The sequence below is a fragment of the Coregonus lavaretus genome, assembly GCF_964263955.1.
Source record: "Coregonus lavaretus genome assembly, chromosome: 14".
Taxonomy (NCBI): domain Eukaryota; kingdom Metazoa; phylum Chordata; class Actinopteri; order Salmoniformes; family Salmonidae; genus Coregonus; species Coregonus lavaretus.
Window position 1 is genome coordinate 28,038,344 of NC_140001.1, and position 15,103 is coordinate 28,053,446.

The 15,103-nt window shown below is 42.1% G+C and overlaps 2 protein-coding genes across 2 annotated transcripts; both read right to left on the reverse strand.

The window, feature by feature from the left end:
• Positions 1 to 5,265: 5,265 nt before the first annotated feature.
• LOC311141290 (uncharacterized protein) lies at positions 5,266 to 7,800 on the reverse strand. The gene is made up of 5 exons (XM_084176578.1): positions 7,438 to 7,800; positions 6,519 to 6,851; positions 6,218 to 6,335; positions 6,005 to 6,074; positions 5,266 to 5,889 (listed from the first exon to the last, which is right to left on the reverse strand). The coding sequence occupies exons 1-5, from the start codon at positions 7,622 to 7,624 to the stop codon at positions 5,833 to 5,835; spliced, it is 765 nt and encodes a 254-aa protein (XP_084032704.1). The 5' UTR covers positions 7,625 to 7,800; the 3' UTR covers positions 5,266 to 5,832.
• Positions 7,801 to 8,116: 316 nt separating this feature from the next.
• Positions 8,117 to 12,839, reverse strand: LOC311140977 (bifunctional methylenetetrahydrofolate dehydrogenase/cyclohydrolase, mitochondrial-like). Its single transcript, XM_084176239.1, has 8 exons — positions 12,566 to 12,839; positions 10,421 to 10,605; positions 10,084 to 10,206; positions 9,718 to 9,870; positions 9,501 to 9,608; positions 9,234 to 9,326; positions 8,938 to 9,063; positions 8,117 to 8,822 (listed from the first exon to the last, which is right to left on the reverse strand). The coding sequence occupies exons 1-8, from the start codon at positions 12,643 to 12,645 to the stop codon at positions 8,674 to 8,676; spliced, it is 1,017 nt and encodes a 338-aa protein (XP_084032365.1). The 5' UTR covers positions 12,646 to 12,839; the 3' UTR covers positions 8,117 to 8,673.
• Between the last annotated feature and the right edge of the window lie 2,264 nt (positions 12,840 to 15,103).

Below are 15,103 nucleotides of genomic sequence, written 5' to 3' on the forward strand. Positions count from 1 at the left end.
AAAACAGGTTTTTAGAAATGTTTGCAAATTTATTAAAAATAACTTATTTACATAAGTATTCAGACCCTTTGCTATGAGACTCAAAATTGAGCTCAGGTGCATCCTTTTTCCATTGATCATCCTTGATGTTTCTACAACTTGATTGGAGTCCACATGTGGTAAATTCAATTGATTGGACATGATTTGGAAAGGCACAAACCTGTCTATATAAGGTCCCACAGTTGACAGTGCAGGTCAGAGCAAAAATCAAGCAATGAGGTCGAAGGAATTGTCTGGAGAGTGCCGAGACAGGATTGTGTCGAGGCACAGATCTAGGGAAGGGTACCTAAACATGTCTGCAGCATTGAAGGTCCCCAAGAACACAGTGGCCTCCATCATTCTTAAATGGAAGCAGTTTGGAACCACAACGACTCTTCCTAGAGCTGGCTGCCCGGCCAAACTGAGCAATCGGGGGAGAAGGGCCTTGGTCAGGGAGGTGACCAAGAACCCGATGGTCACTCTGACAGAGCTCCAGAGTTCCTCTGTGGAGATGGGAGAACCTTCCAGAAGGACAATAATCTCTGCAGCACTCCACCAATCAGGCCTTTATGGTAGAGTGGCCAGACGGAAGCTGCCACTCAGTAAAAGGCACAGGACAGCCCGCTTGGAGTTTGCCAAAAGGCACCTAAAGGACTCTCAGACCATGAGAAACAAGATTCTCTGGTCTGATGAAACCAAGATTTAAATCTTTGGCCTGAATGCCAAAGGTCACATATGGAGGAATCCTGGCACCATCCCTACGGTGAAGCATTGTGGTGGCAGCATCATGCTGTGGGGATGTTTTTCAGCGGCAGGGCTGAGAGACTAGTCAGGATCGAGGGAAAGATGAACGGAGCAAAGTACAGAGAGATCCTTGACGAAAACCTGCTCCAGAGCGCTCAGGACCTCAGACTGGGGCGAAGGTTCACCTTCCAACAGAACAACGACCCTAAGCACACAGAGAACGCAGGAGTGGCTTTCGGGACACGTCTCTGAATGTCCTTGAGTGGCCCAGGCAGAGCCCGGACTTCAACCCATCGAACATCTCTGGAGAGACCTGAAAATAGCTGTGCAGCGACGCTCCCCATCCAACCTGACAGAGCATGAGAGGATCTGCAGAGAAGAATGGGAGAAACTCCCCAAATACAGGTGGCTGTAGACTCGAGGCTGTAATCGTTGCCAAAGGTGCTTTAACAAAGTACTGAATAAAGGGTCTGAATACTTATGTAAAAGTTATATTTCGGTTTTTTATTTTTAATAAATATGCACAAATTTCTAACAACCTGTTTTTGCTTTGTCATTACGGGGTATTGTGTGTAGATTGATGAGGGGAAAAAACTAAGTAATCAATTTTAGAAAAAGGCTGTAACGTAACAATGTGGAAAAAGTAAAGGGGTCTGAATACTTTGCGAATGCACTGTATGATTATTTAGAAAATTTGAAATACAGTCAATCACTTCCTGAGCTGTAAATGAGGCACTGAATGTGATTATGCACATAGACAATACTATTTAGGTTCAATTGGGAGTCATTTGTTGAAGCCTCCGATGAACAATTTGTAGATAATGTAAAAAATATGCTTTGGAAAGTAGGAACATAAAGTTCAGATTTGTTCAATAATGTTGATTAATAATTTAAGGTGATTGATCGTCAGTTTATCATTCAAATTATGTTTACTTCTTCCTTGTTTCAAACCTGTGTAGAACTATAACGGTAATCGACCAATGAGAATTGAAATGTTAGTGAAAAGGTTCAATATTACCCACACACATGCCACAGCAGCAGATCCACCATAGAGAAAGAATCAGTTAAGCAGGCACATGCAGAAGAAGAGACACAGAATGTCTTGGTGCTGTGTGATTTGAGACATACGGGTATAAACATGATCATAGCAAGTTGTTTAGACAAATGGGATCTTGGTTGAACTGTTATTACATTTCTGCCGTGATCCTGGGACAACAAGACTGTGAGGGGGAGGACCATCATGGTGAAGTGGGGTCGTCTCAATCCAAACAGATTGCTCTGGTAGGGAATGAATGAGGCACCAGACTGTCTACAGCCCTGTTTATATGGCTGTATTTACACAGGCAGCCCAATTCTGATCTTTTGGCCAATTATGGGCAAAAGAGCTGATCTAATTGGTCAAAAGACCAATTAGTAAAAAAAGATCAGAAGTGGGCTGCCTGTGCAAACGCAGCCTACCTGGCACTAACATTCACACTTTGTCCTGATCTTGTTCACATTCTGGTTGTGCCCACATTTTCAAACAGGTGTAGATGATTAAAATACACATTGTGATCTGATTGTCATCAGACCCTCCAGAGGTAGTCAGGCACGCATTGTGTCTGTATATCAATCAAGTGTAAACAGATCTGGATGGTCAAATCATCAGTGTTAAATCATCGTTATACCGGCCTCTAAAATCATTGACAGGTAGCACAATTGATTTATGACATCATTAATTGTCTTAAAATAAATAAGTGTTATTATTTTTGAAAGAATAGCTGTCAAATATTTTGCGTACAGGGAGGCACCAGCTAATCTGTTCACAATGCGGACACAGTGGAAGGATGAGGCACTTTGGCTGCGTTTAGACAGGCAGCCCAATTCTACAAAAAAATCCACTAATTTGCCTTTTGACCAATCACATCAGATATTTTCCTGATGTGATTGGTCAAAAGACCAATTAGTGGAAAAAAATATCAGAATTGGGCTGCCTGTGTAAATGCAGCAATTGATGGGACTCAATTATCTGGCCCGGGTTACCCCCGGTAGGAGGAATTTGCAGTCTGCTCAAAACAAAAGTGACGTAGGCTAGGCTAGATAAGGCACGTAGAGTAATGAGTAGGATTCTGTGTTTTCACATGCATAAGTGATTGCTTTTGATAACGCTTTTCCTGCCCTCCCAATGAAAACTAGTTTGAAAATTCGAACATATATTTTATGAAAAAGATGATACAGCATGCAGCCTTGTTGACAACATGGCAGAGCTGCGCAGATTAATGTTTGATTTTTAGAAGGGCGCTCCTCCCTCATTGCTTTTGCCCGTTCACTTCACGGGCCATAGACCAGTGCACCGCAGCTCAGGTTAACAGAACTCCCTCATTGTAATGCAATGTGTAGAAGCGACAAACCTTGATCAGATAGTGATTGGATCATATTGATCAGATCATGAAACTCACATGTTAGCACAAGGTTTAAACAAGGCTATTGTGAACCCGATGTTCTAGACTCCTTGGTTAATCACCAATTAATCTCATACATAAATTAGATCATTCTATTCCTGTTCAATTCCCGACTATAGGCACATTCCAGGGTGACCCAGAAAGCATTGCCCCAAATACACAAACATGCAACAGGCATGGTAAATATGCAGTCAGTTGAGCGGGAGGGTCTTGTGTGGTGAAGAAATGTAACTGACACTGTAGTAGGCTAGGAGTCACTGTCCATATGATATGGTTACCTTTTTTTTGAAGTAGCACATAACTCTTAAGGGCAACCCACATGGATTTCTCTGTAGACAACACTGACTCTTTCTGTGCATCCTGACAGTGAAATTGGAGAAGACAGTTTAGCACATCCAGCTAAAAGAAAACATGCACCCCTCTAACAATTATTACATGTCTGCTCTTTAAAGCATCAGTCCTGCTCCAGAGATACTGTATCAGTCAACTGGACATTGACACCTGGAGAATGTAAAAGTAGATCTGTGCAATCATCAGTTAAACTCAGACACCTCTACACAAAGACAATATCCATAGTTCTCCTACTGGCAGATGCAGATATTACCAGAGGCCTTACAGTACATTTCCTTTTTTGCCTTAAATTTGCTGTTTCCCTGTTCTGACTCATGCCTCTATGGAATAATCCTCCAGTAGAATTTGCTGTATGGTCACTGAAAAGGACCATTATTTCCCAATGAGACGTTGGTATGACTTGTATGTCTGGTTGGTTGTATCGACAGGGAAGTAGTATAAATGTACATAGGAATATATTACAAATAAAACTACTTGCACCCGTATCATATCAAGCCTCCACTCTGCACATAAAAATGTTTAATCTCATGCTAATTGAAATGGCAATGCTGACCGAATTTGATCACATCAAAATGACCTTACCTGGCTGTAAAAATCTCCCAATACCTTGGCTATATACAGTATCAATATACTTTGTATTACTCTGAAGTTTTAGACAGTTTTATTTTACCCATTCCCAGTGTTTCCATGTACAGTGTATAAAGTAAGTATGAAGAACAGAAATTAAATGTGTGGTTTCTTGTCTCTACATTATTTTAATGGCGGGTGTAAGATTAGGTTTTCAACCTGTAACTGAAATAGTAAATACCCGATGCACACAGCGATGGTCAAGGATAATTATCCCCCCCAAAAAAGACATTTACTGAACAATAAACGCAACATGCAACAATTTCAAAGATTTTGCTGAGTTACAGTTCATATAAGGAAATCAGTCAATTGAAATAAATTCATTAGGCCCTAATCTATGGATTTCACATGACTGGGCAGGGGCGCAGACATGGGTGGGACTGGGAGGTCATAGGCCCACCCACTGGGGAGCCAGGCTCAGCCAATCAGAATGAGTTATTCCCCACAAAAGGGGCTTTATTACAGACAGAAATACTCCCCCCCCCCCCACCCCCCAGGTTAAGAAGCCAGATGTGGAGGTCCAGGGCCGGTTGGACGTACTGCCAAATTATCTAAAACGACGTTGGAGGTGGCTTATGGTAGAGAAATGAACATTCAATTATCTGGCAACAGTTTTGGTGGACATTACAGAAGTCAGCATGCCAATTGCGCGCTCCCTCAAAACTTGAGACATCTGTGGCATTGTGTTGTGACAAAACTGCACATTTTAGAGTGGCCTTTTATTGTCCCCAGCACAATGCCACAGCACAAATTACGGAGACTAAACACACGACTCCTTCAAAATAATAAAAATGATCTTAACCCTCCAGCCTCAAGTCCAGAGCACGAATAGTAAAACACATCTTCACAAAAAGCATCAAGGACCATCTTGTCTCCATGAACGAAAAAGGCCATTCAAGAATACTGACCTCCATATTTCAGGGCAATGCATCTAGCCACTTCAAAATAGTTATGGTACCTGTGTAATGATCATGCTGTTTAATAAGGTGGATGGATTATCTTGACAAAGGATAAAATGCTTACAAACAGGGATGTAAACAAATTTGTACACAACATTTGAGAGAAATAAGCTTTTTGTGCAATGGAAAATTTCTGGGATCTTTTATTTCAGCTCATGAAACATGGGACCAGCACTTTACATGTTACGTTTATAATTTTGTTCAGTGTGCATGGTACAATTTTTTTTAAGTAAACGCCATTACACAGTTGACTTGTTTTTGGGTGCAGTTTGAATGCATGTATAATAGAATTGAATATGAAAACATTGACAGTCAGGCCATCATGGCCATTCTGAAGTTCTGATGCATTCAGAGAAAGTCCAAAGTGAATTGTGATGAAAGAATGCTGGTCAAGTAAAATCAAAATGTAATGTTATTACATTTAATTTGAGCAATTAAACATAAAGTCTGGCCAAACTTTATTTAAAGTGTGACCAAACATCATATGATTGAGTCACACTCACAGTACAGTCATAGATAGGCACAGAAAGGGTTGTTTTGCACTTTCATTTTGGAGACATGTAGTGATCATGTCACAAATGTGGTCCAGCCAAACATTCACTGGAGATGTATTCTCCTGTCCTATCTATACAGAATAGTATTAATGGCTCCTTCCTCCTTTCTACCATACATTTGGCATCAGGGGTGATCCTCTACCTGTTCAATCCTAGTTTCTTCTGAAAGGAGTTTCCGTCTCCCTTTGTGGCTTGCTGTGACAAGAATGGAGGGTAGGTATTAGGTAGGCTTTTTTGGGGGGGTAAAGGACAACATTTTAACCCCCAAAAGCACACACAGCTACATGGCCTTTGATGGTTTTCAATTTACCTTGTTGATCTCTTTGTGTCTCTCTCTACTGACAATCTCCTCAATGATCTCTCCTTCTCCCCTTATCAGCCTGAAAAACAAAGATAATATAATTTTTCTTTATACACATAAGGAATAAAAACCAGCACACACCCAGCCCATATAGGAATAGAGAGAAACTACTGAGCCATAGATGCCATGGGAACATTCATGTTGTCTATAGCGTTGGTGTACCTGGTGCGTCCAGTCTCAGGATCTACCACCCTGCGGATGACACTCTGCTTAGCCTCATACTCCTCCTTTGTTAGGGGCCGCTTGGTGGATAGCCTGGCTTTCTGCTCATCTGTCATTGCTAAAGAATGGACAAAACAAAAGATCCATCCATCTGCTCAGCTTTATGTTCATTTTCCATTCCTTGTTGAGCTAGGTAACAAAGAAACATCCAACCATTGTCAACATAAGACAAAATGTGAGACAGCTACAAGTCTAAACTCAACTGCTGGTGCAAATTCCCAATGGATTTCATTGACCATACCTGGTCCGTGATCTTCTGTGCTATCATCACTCTGCCACAACTCCAGGAAGGGCTGCGGGGCACTGCCTTGAGCCTGAGGGGGGGCTGGAGGGGGCATCAAATCTACAAGCAGGGATGCTCTTCTTTCTTCCAATTGCTTTAACTTCTTATTTTTCTTCTTCTCCAATTTCATCTCTTTCTTCAACTTTCTTTTCTTCTTTAACTTCTTCTTTAATTTGTTCCTTTTCTTTTCCTTCCTCTTGGCCTTTTCATCACTTGATGAGGAGGACGATGAGGATGAAGAAGAGCTTGACAAGGAAGATGAACTTTTCTTTTTTTTCTTCCCTTTCCCATCTGAAGCAGACAAAGGTATAACGAAATGTACATTGTCAGCATTGATAGACGTAAAAATGCATTTCATTACCATATTCTCTGACACATTAGATAATAGATATATCTGTGTGAGGATGTGCATTGTCTGAAGCACTACACATTGTTGAACACGAAGTTGAATTGCATTGAATTCTACGTCGGGCAGAAATGAGCGTTTGTAGACCCACTTCCTCGCTTCTTAACTCATTCGAAATAAAAGTCCTGTACGTGAGCCATAAGTGGAATAACTTGTGGGGGACTTTTATTTTGACATAAGGTAAGCAGAGAGGAAGTGGGTATACAACAGACCCACGTTTGGAAAGTCCGTTTAATAATACGTTCCTTTAGATAGTTTCCCCCCGTTTTAATGACCAACTGGCCTAGTAAGTTGAAATGGAATTGTATTTGACTTCTGGCTTCCCACGGACTGTTTTTGTACAACCCAATACAAAAGGGAGCAACGCTGTAGTGTATCAGCATTGCTAATAGCAGCTATACACATTCCAGTGTGGCTAACGTTAGCTGCCTACTACTACTAATGATGATTTAGTAATCAAGTGACGGAAACCTTGGTTCTTGCTGAGGGAACGTGAGGCTTTCTTTAAAGGGGTCGGACTTGCACTGCTGCTGGACGAAGAGGAAGATGAAGAGGAACGTCTTCGCTTTTTCTTTTTGGATGTTTTTTTCTCTCCGCCTTGTCTGCTTGTGCTCTTGGTCGTATCGGCGGAACTGTCGCGCGATCTACTGCGCTCCATAGTCGAAAATGTTAGGTAAATCAATTAATCGTATGCTTCTAAAAGAAATTGCCTATGTTTCTGGAAATAAATGGAGAAATAAAAAACATGTCCACTCCAAAATAAATAGATTGTGCAACTGTTTTTTCCCCCCGTGTTTTTCCGGATCTTTAGGAAGTGTGTCCGCTTCCCTTTACGGTCCTCTTGCACACTGATCATATAATTTTATGAGCCGCATATAATACGGCCAGAGTATTTTGGCTAATAATTGTTAGAATATTGTTTTTTATTATTAACGGGACTAATATCAAATCAAGATTTATATCATACTCAAAACTATTTATCACCTCCTCTGAGGGTTAAAATTATTGAATTATGTGATATTTCGTATCATTCCTATACAATGGAAATAGAACGGCCTACCTGTAAATCTTTACAATAGAGAGCTATGCTATAAGCACCTGTTCACCCCCAAAAAACAACCACAACATTGCAACAGTAATGAAGACCATCCATTTGCAATAACATTTTATTTCCAAATTATATTTCCAAAGGCATTTTTGAAACACTGTAAATATAAAGCTTATGGTGTTTAACAGACTCGTTTTTTTCAGACATTTCATAACTCTAGCCCTTAATCCTCTTAACTCACAGTGCTTGTGTGATCTAAAGGGTATTGTGGAGATAGGAGCTAGACATAACTGTCTTATTTCTTGCCAGTCTCCCTTGCACTTTTTAATGCTTTCAACATATTTGACAAATGAATGCAGAGAAATAAATAGGTAGTTTAAATTCACCTAAAACCAAAAAGGTCTCATAGAAAGTACATGAGAAAAAAAAGAAGAAGTCTAGCAAATAATAAATATGTAGTAGCTGCATGGCTGAGTTGTAATAGTCTGAAATGGCAGGCAGAGGTTATGAAAGTGGAAGGTACCAGCAAGTTGAGAATCTTAAAGCTATCACATATCGATCTGTGTCTGTGTGCAGGGGAGTTCGCCGAGTTGCTCAGAGTGAAAAGGGAAGGGGTGGCGGGATGGAATGTGTCACTTGATGGGGTCAGGCATGGCCTGTTATGAAGAGGCTACCATGCGGATCCTCTCAGCGGGCGTCAGCAGGAGGTTCTTAGCTGCCTTGATGGTGTTCTTCATAAGCATGGCCACTGTCATGGGTCCTACTCCTCCAGGCACTGGGGTAATGAAGCTAGCCTTTTGTCTCACACCTACACAGGGAGAGATAAAGGGTGAGTGTTGCAGAGAAAATGTGTGTGAGAACAGTATGTGTCAGGAAAAATGTAATATAAGACAAATTGTGAAGTCTAGATTAGAAACTCCTACCTTCAAAATCCACATCCCCTACAAGTCTGTCCTTGCCAGTCGCATGGTCATGCACTCTGTTTATTCCAACATCAATAACGGCTGCTCCTTCTTTGATCATGTCTGCGGTGATGAGGTTTGGAATCCCTGGGATTAGGAGAGGGTTTAGAGTGTGATCAGTTGATAAGAGACCCACCCAGGACAACCTCCTCAAGAGACACAAAAATAGCTCTATAAACATACAGGAATATGCAGAATAAGAGAGACAGGTAGTAGACAAGGTAGAGATATCCTCAGTAGGAGGAGAGGATCCATACCTGCAGCAGCAACAACGATGTCTGCAATTCTTGTGTGCTGACGGAGCTGTTCCTTTGGTGTGTAACGGTGAGAGATGGTGACTGTGGCATCACCTGCAGAACCAAAAAAATAAGTAAATGCCAGGGCCATGATCCACAAATTCCCTTTCAACTTCAATATTTCAACTTTAAGTGAAAACCCTGTATTATCTCTACTACCCATTGTTAATCTACCTTTACATCCACCCTATTACTGTAGCCCTTAGTTATCCTGACATCATTACTCACCCCCTGGCCTCTCATGGCGCCCATCTGAGTGCAGCAACATGGCAATGGGCATGCCCACATTCTTGGAGCGTCCCGCCACCACAACATTTTTTCCAAGGGTAGGAATTCCTGGGAATCAGGGATAAACAGTCAGTGACAGAGTTGACATTGCTCCCCATAACAGCATAATTCCATTGATATAACAGAGGGAGGTGAGAGATCCATCCCACTACCACACCTGTGCGTTTGATGATTTCCCAGACTCCCCAGGGAGTGGCGGGCAGCATGGTGGACTGGTCCAGGCACATGCGGCCCACATTGACCACATGGAAGCCGTCCACATCCTTGCCGGGGGACACAGCATTACAGATGCACCGCTCGTCAATGTGTTCTGTGAGAAGACAATGAGAGTGATGGTTACAAGTCAGCATATAAATGGATGTTGTACAGTAAATAGGCCAAAGAGCAAATAATTCAAGGATATGCCCATAATAGCCATAAATATTCAAAACAACAGCTTCAAACTGTCATTCTTTCTTTGTCCTTACCAATATGCCCTTTCCAAAGCCATGCATCGCCACCTCGCTCTAAAGCCACTACTTACCTGGCAGAGGCAGTTGCACCAGCAGGCCATCCACCCGGTGGTCTGTGTTGAGTTTGTGGATCAGGTCCATGAGTTCATCCTCAGAGATACAGGAGGGCTTCAGGATAGTCTCACTGCTGATACCTGCAGAGAAGAAGAAGAGGGAGGAATTATGAACCCATTATATCCCCAACGAATGAGCAGTGCCATAGATGAATGGTGACCAGGAAGAAAAAGGGAATTAGAAAGCCACACTGAAGAGTCATAGAATTCATAAAATAGTTTCAAAGTCACACTGCTGTGTAGAGTTCAGCTCCAGCACAGGTAAGTAAAATATTGAGTGTGTGTGTTTACATACCAACATCAGCTGCAGCTCGGGTTTTATTCAGGACATAGGAGTGACTGGCTGCATTATCTCCTACAAGGACCACGCTCAGGTGGGGTCTCCTGTTGCCAGTGGAGACCCACTGTTCCACGTCGTTCCTGGCCTCCTCCCGGATCTGACGGGCCAACTTCCTGCCTGAGATGACCACTGCTTCCTGTCTGAAGAATCAGAGGCAGATGTTAAAGGACAGCAGAACAAGTAAACAGTCAAGGAGTCAGGGGAAAGTATACACTGTGGTGGGCACGTGACTTATAGTCCTGCAGACTAGTTGTCAATCCCAAAGTGAGAGTTCATGGCAGTCAACCAGCAAGGAGTGCCGCCATAAGCCAGCGATGGCCAAGGACAGTCACACCAAGTACAGGGCTCCTGTGTTACCCATGCATGAGGAGTGTGGTGGCTAAAATAGCAAGATATGAATTACAATGTGGCCCAGGCTATTTAAGAAACTTCTTGGAACCCCCGGGCTTCAAGTCAAGTGTTGGCCTCAGTGTGGAGTGCAGAGTGGGTGAATATGAAACCTGAATGCTGCTCTATTCACATTTGATGTCCAATGTGTTAAACTTGATAGCAGTGCTTATGTAATAGCATGCACACAGAGGAGTAATAACTGAGGAGTAATGAGCCGTCCACAGTGATGTAACCATCCCTTGATTCTGCCACAAGTAATTAAAGACCCATAGAAACATTCAAATCTTCCATGGGGCCAGGATAGCAGGTCCTGGAGGAGACTCCATTATGGCATGACATTTTGCATTTGACAACACCCCCCACTGCCCTGCTTCCAACATGCACGCAGAGCATGAACATAATGTTTTAATCTAAGCATTTTTGGACAACCTTGTTGGAAATGTGTTGAGTTCTCAGCAAACAGTTGACAACTGACAATGTTAATGAGTAGTTAACCTCTGACAGGATAAAGTACATGAGTGGCCATCACAAGCAATGGGAGAACTGCAAATGCAGAGCGGACTCAATAGGCCTTAACTTCTACCCAAAGAATACACCTTTGACAAAAATGCATATGCTTTTCACACCTTGCTGCCTTGCCTCCCAGACTAGTTCTCCTTCACATAGTACCAGTACCATGATAGGGAAAGGATTTGCAGCAGTCCCAAATCATTAAGATTGTCAACTTTGAACTAGAAGCCAAGCCAATATGTGTGCAATTAATTATCAGGTAGAACAGAAAACCAGCAGGCTCCGGACAACTATGGTAAGAGTTGAGTACCCTTGCCCTACAGGTTTGCCTTCATGTAACTTGTAAATACAGTTATTAACATTCTGTCAAGTTCAAAGAGTCTAGGACATGGGCTAGTGTGAAATACAAATAGCACAAACAATGCAACTTGTTTTGTGTTGTTATAGATTTATAATTTAGGCTCATCTATGTTGGCCATAACCTACTACTCAAATGCATTATGAATTTGCATGCTCCAAAAGAGACTCATCTCATGCTAGATTAAAAGTGGCTAAATCAGTTGTGATGCAAGTCATGTGCATAGTCACACGTGGTTTATGTTTCTGGACAACGTGTGGAACATTAGTTTGTCATAAGGAACGTGCTGCATTAAGGCATGTCTCAAATAAAAGGGGTTCATGGAATTAATCAAATACATTTGCAGCACATAATGGTCTGCAAAAGCCAGGTTTAAACACACAGGACATGAGAATACTGATAATAATAATACTGATCACTTTGGTTGGTGACCACGTTCCCCCATTGGGAACTTGCCCGCCTACAATACACACAATGCAAGTGAGATTTCATCAGCCATGCAGAATTGCAATGATACCGGCATAACGTTAGGGGGCGCATTACGAAGATCATGGATTCAATCACTCTTCGCTACAATGTATCATTTAAAACATTACATAACATTGTCCTCAAAGCACAATCAGAAACGTTGTATCCACAGCGACATCAGGTGCCAGGGTACAGAATGGAAAACATACATAAGGGAAAGTGTCAAGCTATGGGTAACGTTATTGACAAGTAGGAAATTAATACCGGGTAGCTACCTTCCAAAAAGAAGCGGCATTTTTCATATCGAAAGAAAGTAACCCATCATAGTCCACCAAGACAGATAATCTATTTGATATCTCAATTTTAATACATACCTTGATGCGGACATATGTAGACTGCACACATGATGCTTCGATTGCTGGCAGAATTTTCTTAGAGCGCTCAGCGTTGCCATGTTTACTGATCTAGATAAGTAATCCAAAACTGAGTTTAGGAAGAGAGAAGCGAGGGAGACTGAAGGAGGAAGTAAACCCGGTCTGAAAGAACACCGCCTGTAAAGCAGATTGAGAGGGCTCGAGATGTTTTAAAGGCTCATGCCCCCCCTCCAGCGCTGGCTGCTGGCACTGAGTATATTCTCTCTACGTCAGTTTCCAGGCATGGGCCACACCTCTAAATGGGTACTTCTATAAACTAGGGTACCAGTGAGCATTTCTTGTAGTGGACAACTGTTTGGAGCTGTTACAAAGTCATGAATAATAATTGACCATTTGTTTTCATGTGAATACATTAAGATATGAAGGAGGAACATAGCTAAATTCAATATAATTAATGAGTTTAAACCCGTTCTCATTCTAGGAGTCTTCACAGATTTGGCAAAAATCATGTGACACAAAACATTACCTTTCTTTCCTTACATTTACAGTGCATTCGGAAAGTATTCAGACCCCTTGACTTTTTCTACATTGTTAGGTAACAGCCTCATCCCCCCTCATCAATCTACACACAATACCCCATAATGACAAAAAAAAACAGATTAGAATTGTTTTGTTGTAAATTTATAAATAAATACCCACAGCATGATGCTAACGCCACCATGCTTCACAGGAGGGATGGTGCCAGGTTTCCTCCAGACTTGACGCTTGGCATTCAGGCCAAAGAGTTCAATCTTGGTTTCATCAGACCAGAGAATCTTGTTTTTCATGGTCTGAGAGTCCTTTAGGTGCCTTTTGGCGAACTCCAAGCAGCCTGTCATGTGCCTTTTACTAAGGAGTGGCTTCCGTTGTTGGGTATTTTTCAGTAGACCATACAGAGCCATGGTACCGAGTGATACACAAGGTCAGACCATAGGTTAAACATGGTACATATTTTTTAGACTATAAAGATTAAAACATAGTTAATCATAAAGACAAGCAGTATGACTAAGTGAATACGGAGTGTGGTACCGAGTGGTACACAAGGAGGGAGTCTGAGCCAGAGTCAGGACATGGCTCTTGATTGATTATACTGTTATGCATGAGGCAATGCATAAGGAAAGTCTTAAATGTATATGGTTGAGAATGGGTTATGGACCTGCCATGTTTAAACCATATTTAAGTATTGATTGATATGTTTTGGAATAAACAGAGCAGAGTCAGGAGATGGCTCTGTTATTTTTTACATGAGAAAGCCTGGTTCTGCCACTATTGTTTCCAAACTAGATAAATAGGAGGAGGAGACTGAATAGGGTCAGATTTCGCCACTATCATAAATGAAGAGAGTGGGCGGAGCGGTCAAATGATGAAGGCTTGGAAACAATAGTGGAGAAACTGAACTGGGAGGGTTTAAGCTAAAGAGTATGTAAAACGAGCAGGAATGGAAATTGTATATAAATTGAGGGCTGAGTGTTGGGAAGGCAGTTGCTCTGCAGACTCGGCTTTTGTTGCTCTGTGTAATAAATTAAATCTTGATTCTACAAAAACTCTGGAAGAACTTTGATTTTTAATAAGTATAGTGATACATTTCCACGACACCGTCTGGCCACTTTACCACAAAGGCCTGATTGGTGGGGTGCTGCAGAGATGGTTGTCCTTCTGGAAGGTTCTGTCATCTGATAGTGGTGAAATCTGACCCTATTCAGTCTCCTCCTTCAATTTATCTAGTTTGGAAACAATATTGCTAAACTTCTCTACACCCCATGGCAAAATGAGTAGAATTGCATGAAATTAACTTTAAAACTGAAAATGTTCCCTCAGCTGTCAAGAGGGGGGCCACTAAAATGTTAGGCCTGTGACGTGGGGGGGGGCCCACAATCAAATGGCTAGGGCCGGCCCTATTCAGTCTCCTCCTCCCATTCCTTCCCATAAGTGTTCAATTGGGTGAGATTTACATTTTACATTTAAGTCATTTAGCAGACGCTCTTATCCAGAGCGACTTACAGTTAGTGAATGCATACATGTTTATTTATTTATTTTTCATACTGGGCCCCCGTGGGAAACGAACCCACATCCCTGCTGGCCAAACCCTCCCCTACCTTGGACGACGCTGGACCAATTGTGCGCCGCCCATGGGTCTCGCGGCCAGCTGGACTCAAACCAGGATCTCTAGTGGCACATGCAGTGCATTAGACCACTGTGCCACTCGGGAGATGCCATGGCATGTGGTTTATATCGTTTTCATGCTCATCAATACATTCAGTGACCACTCTTGCTCTGTGAATGGGGGCATTGTCATCCTATGGGGTATAGCCGTGGTAGCCAATATAATGGCCTGCCCAGTATTTTTATACATGACCCTAAGCCTGATGGGATGTTAATTGCTTAATTAACCCGGGAACCACACCTGTGTGGAAGCACTTGCTTTCAATACACTTTATAGCTCTAATTTACTCAGATGTTTCCATTATTTTGGCAGTTGCCTGCATACAGCGCTGACGT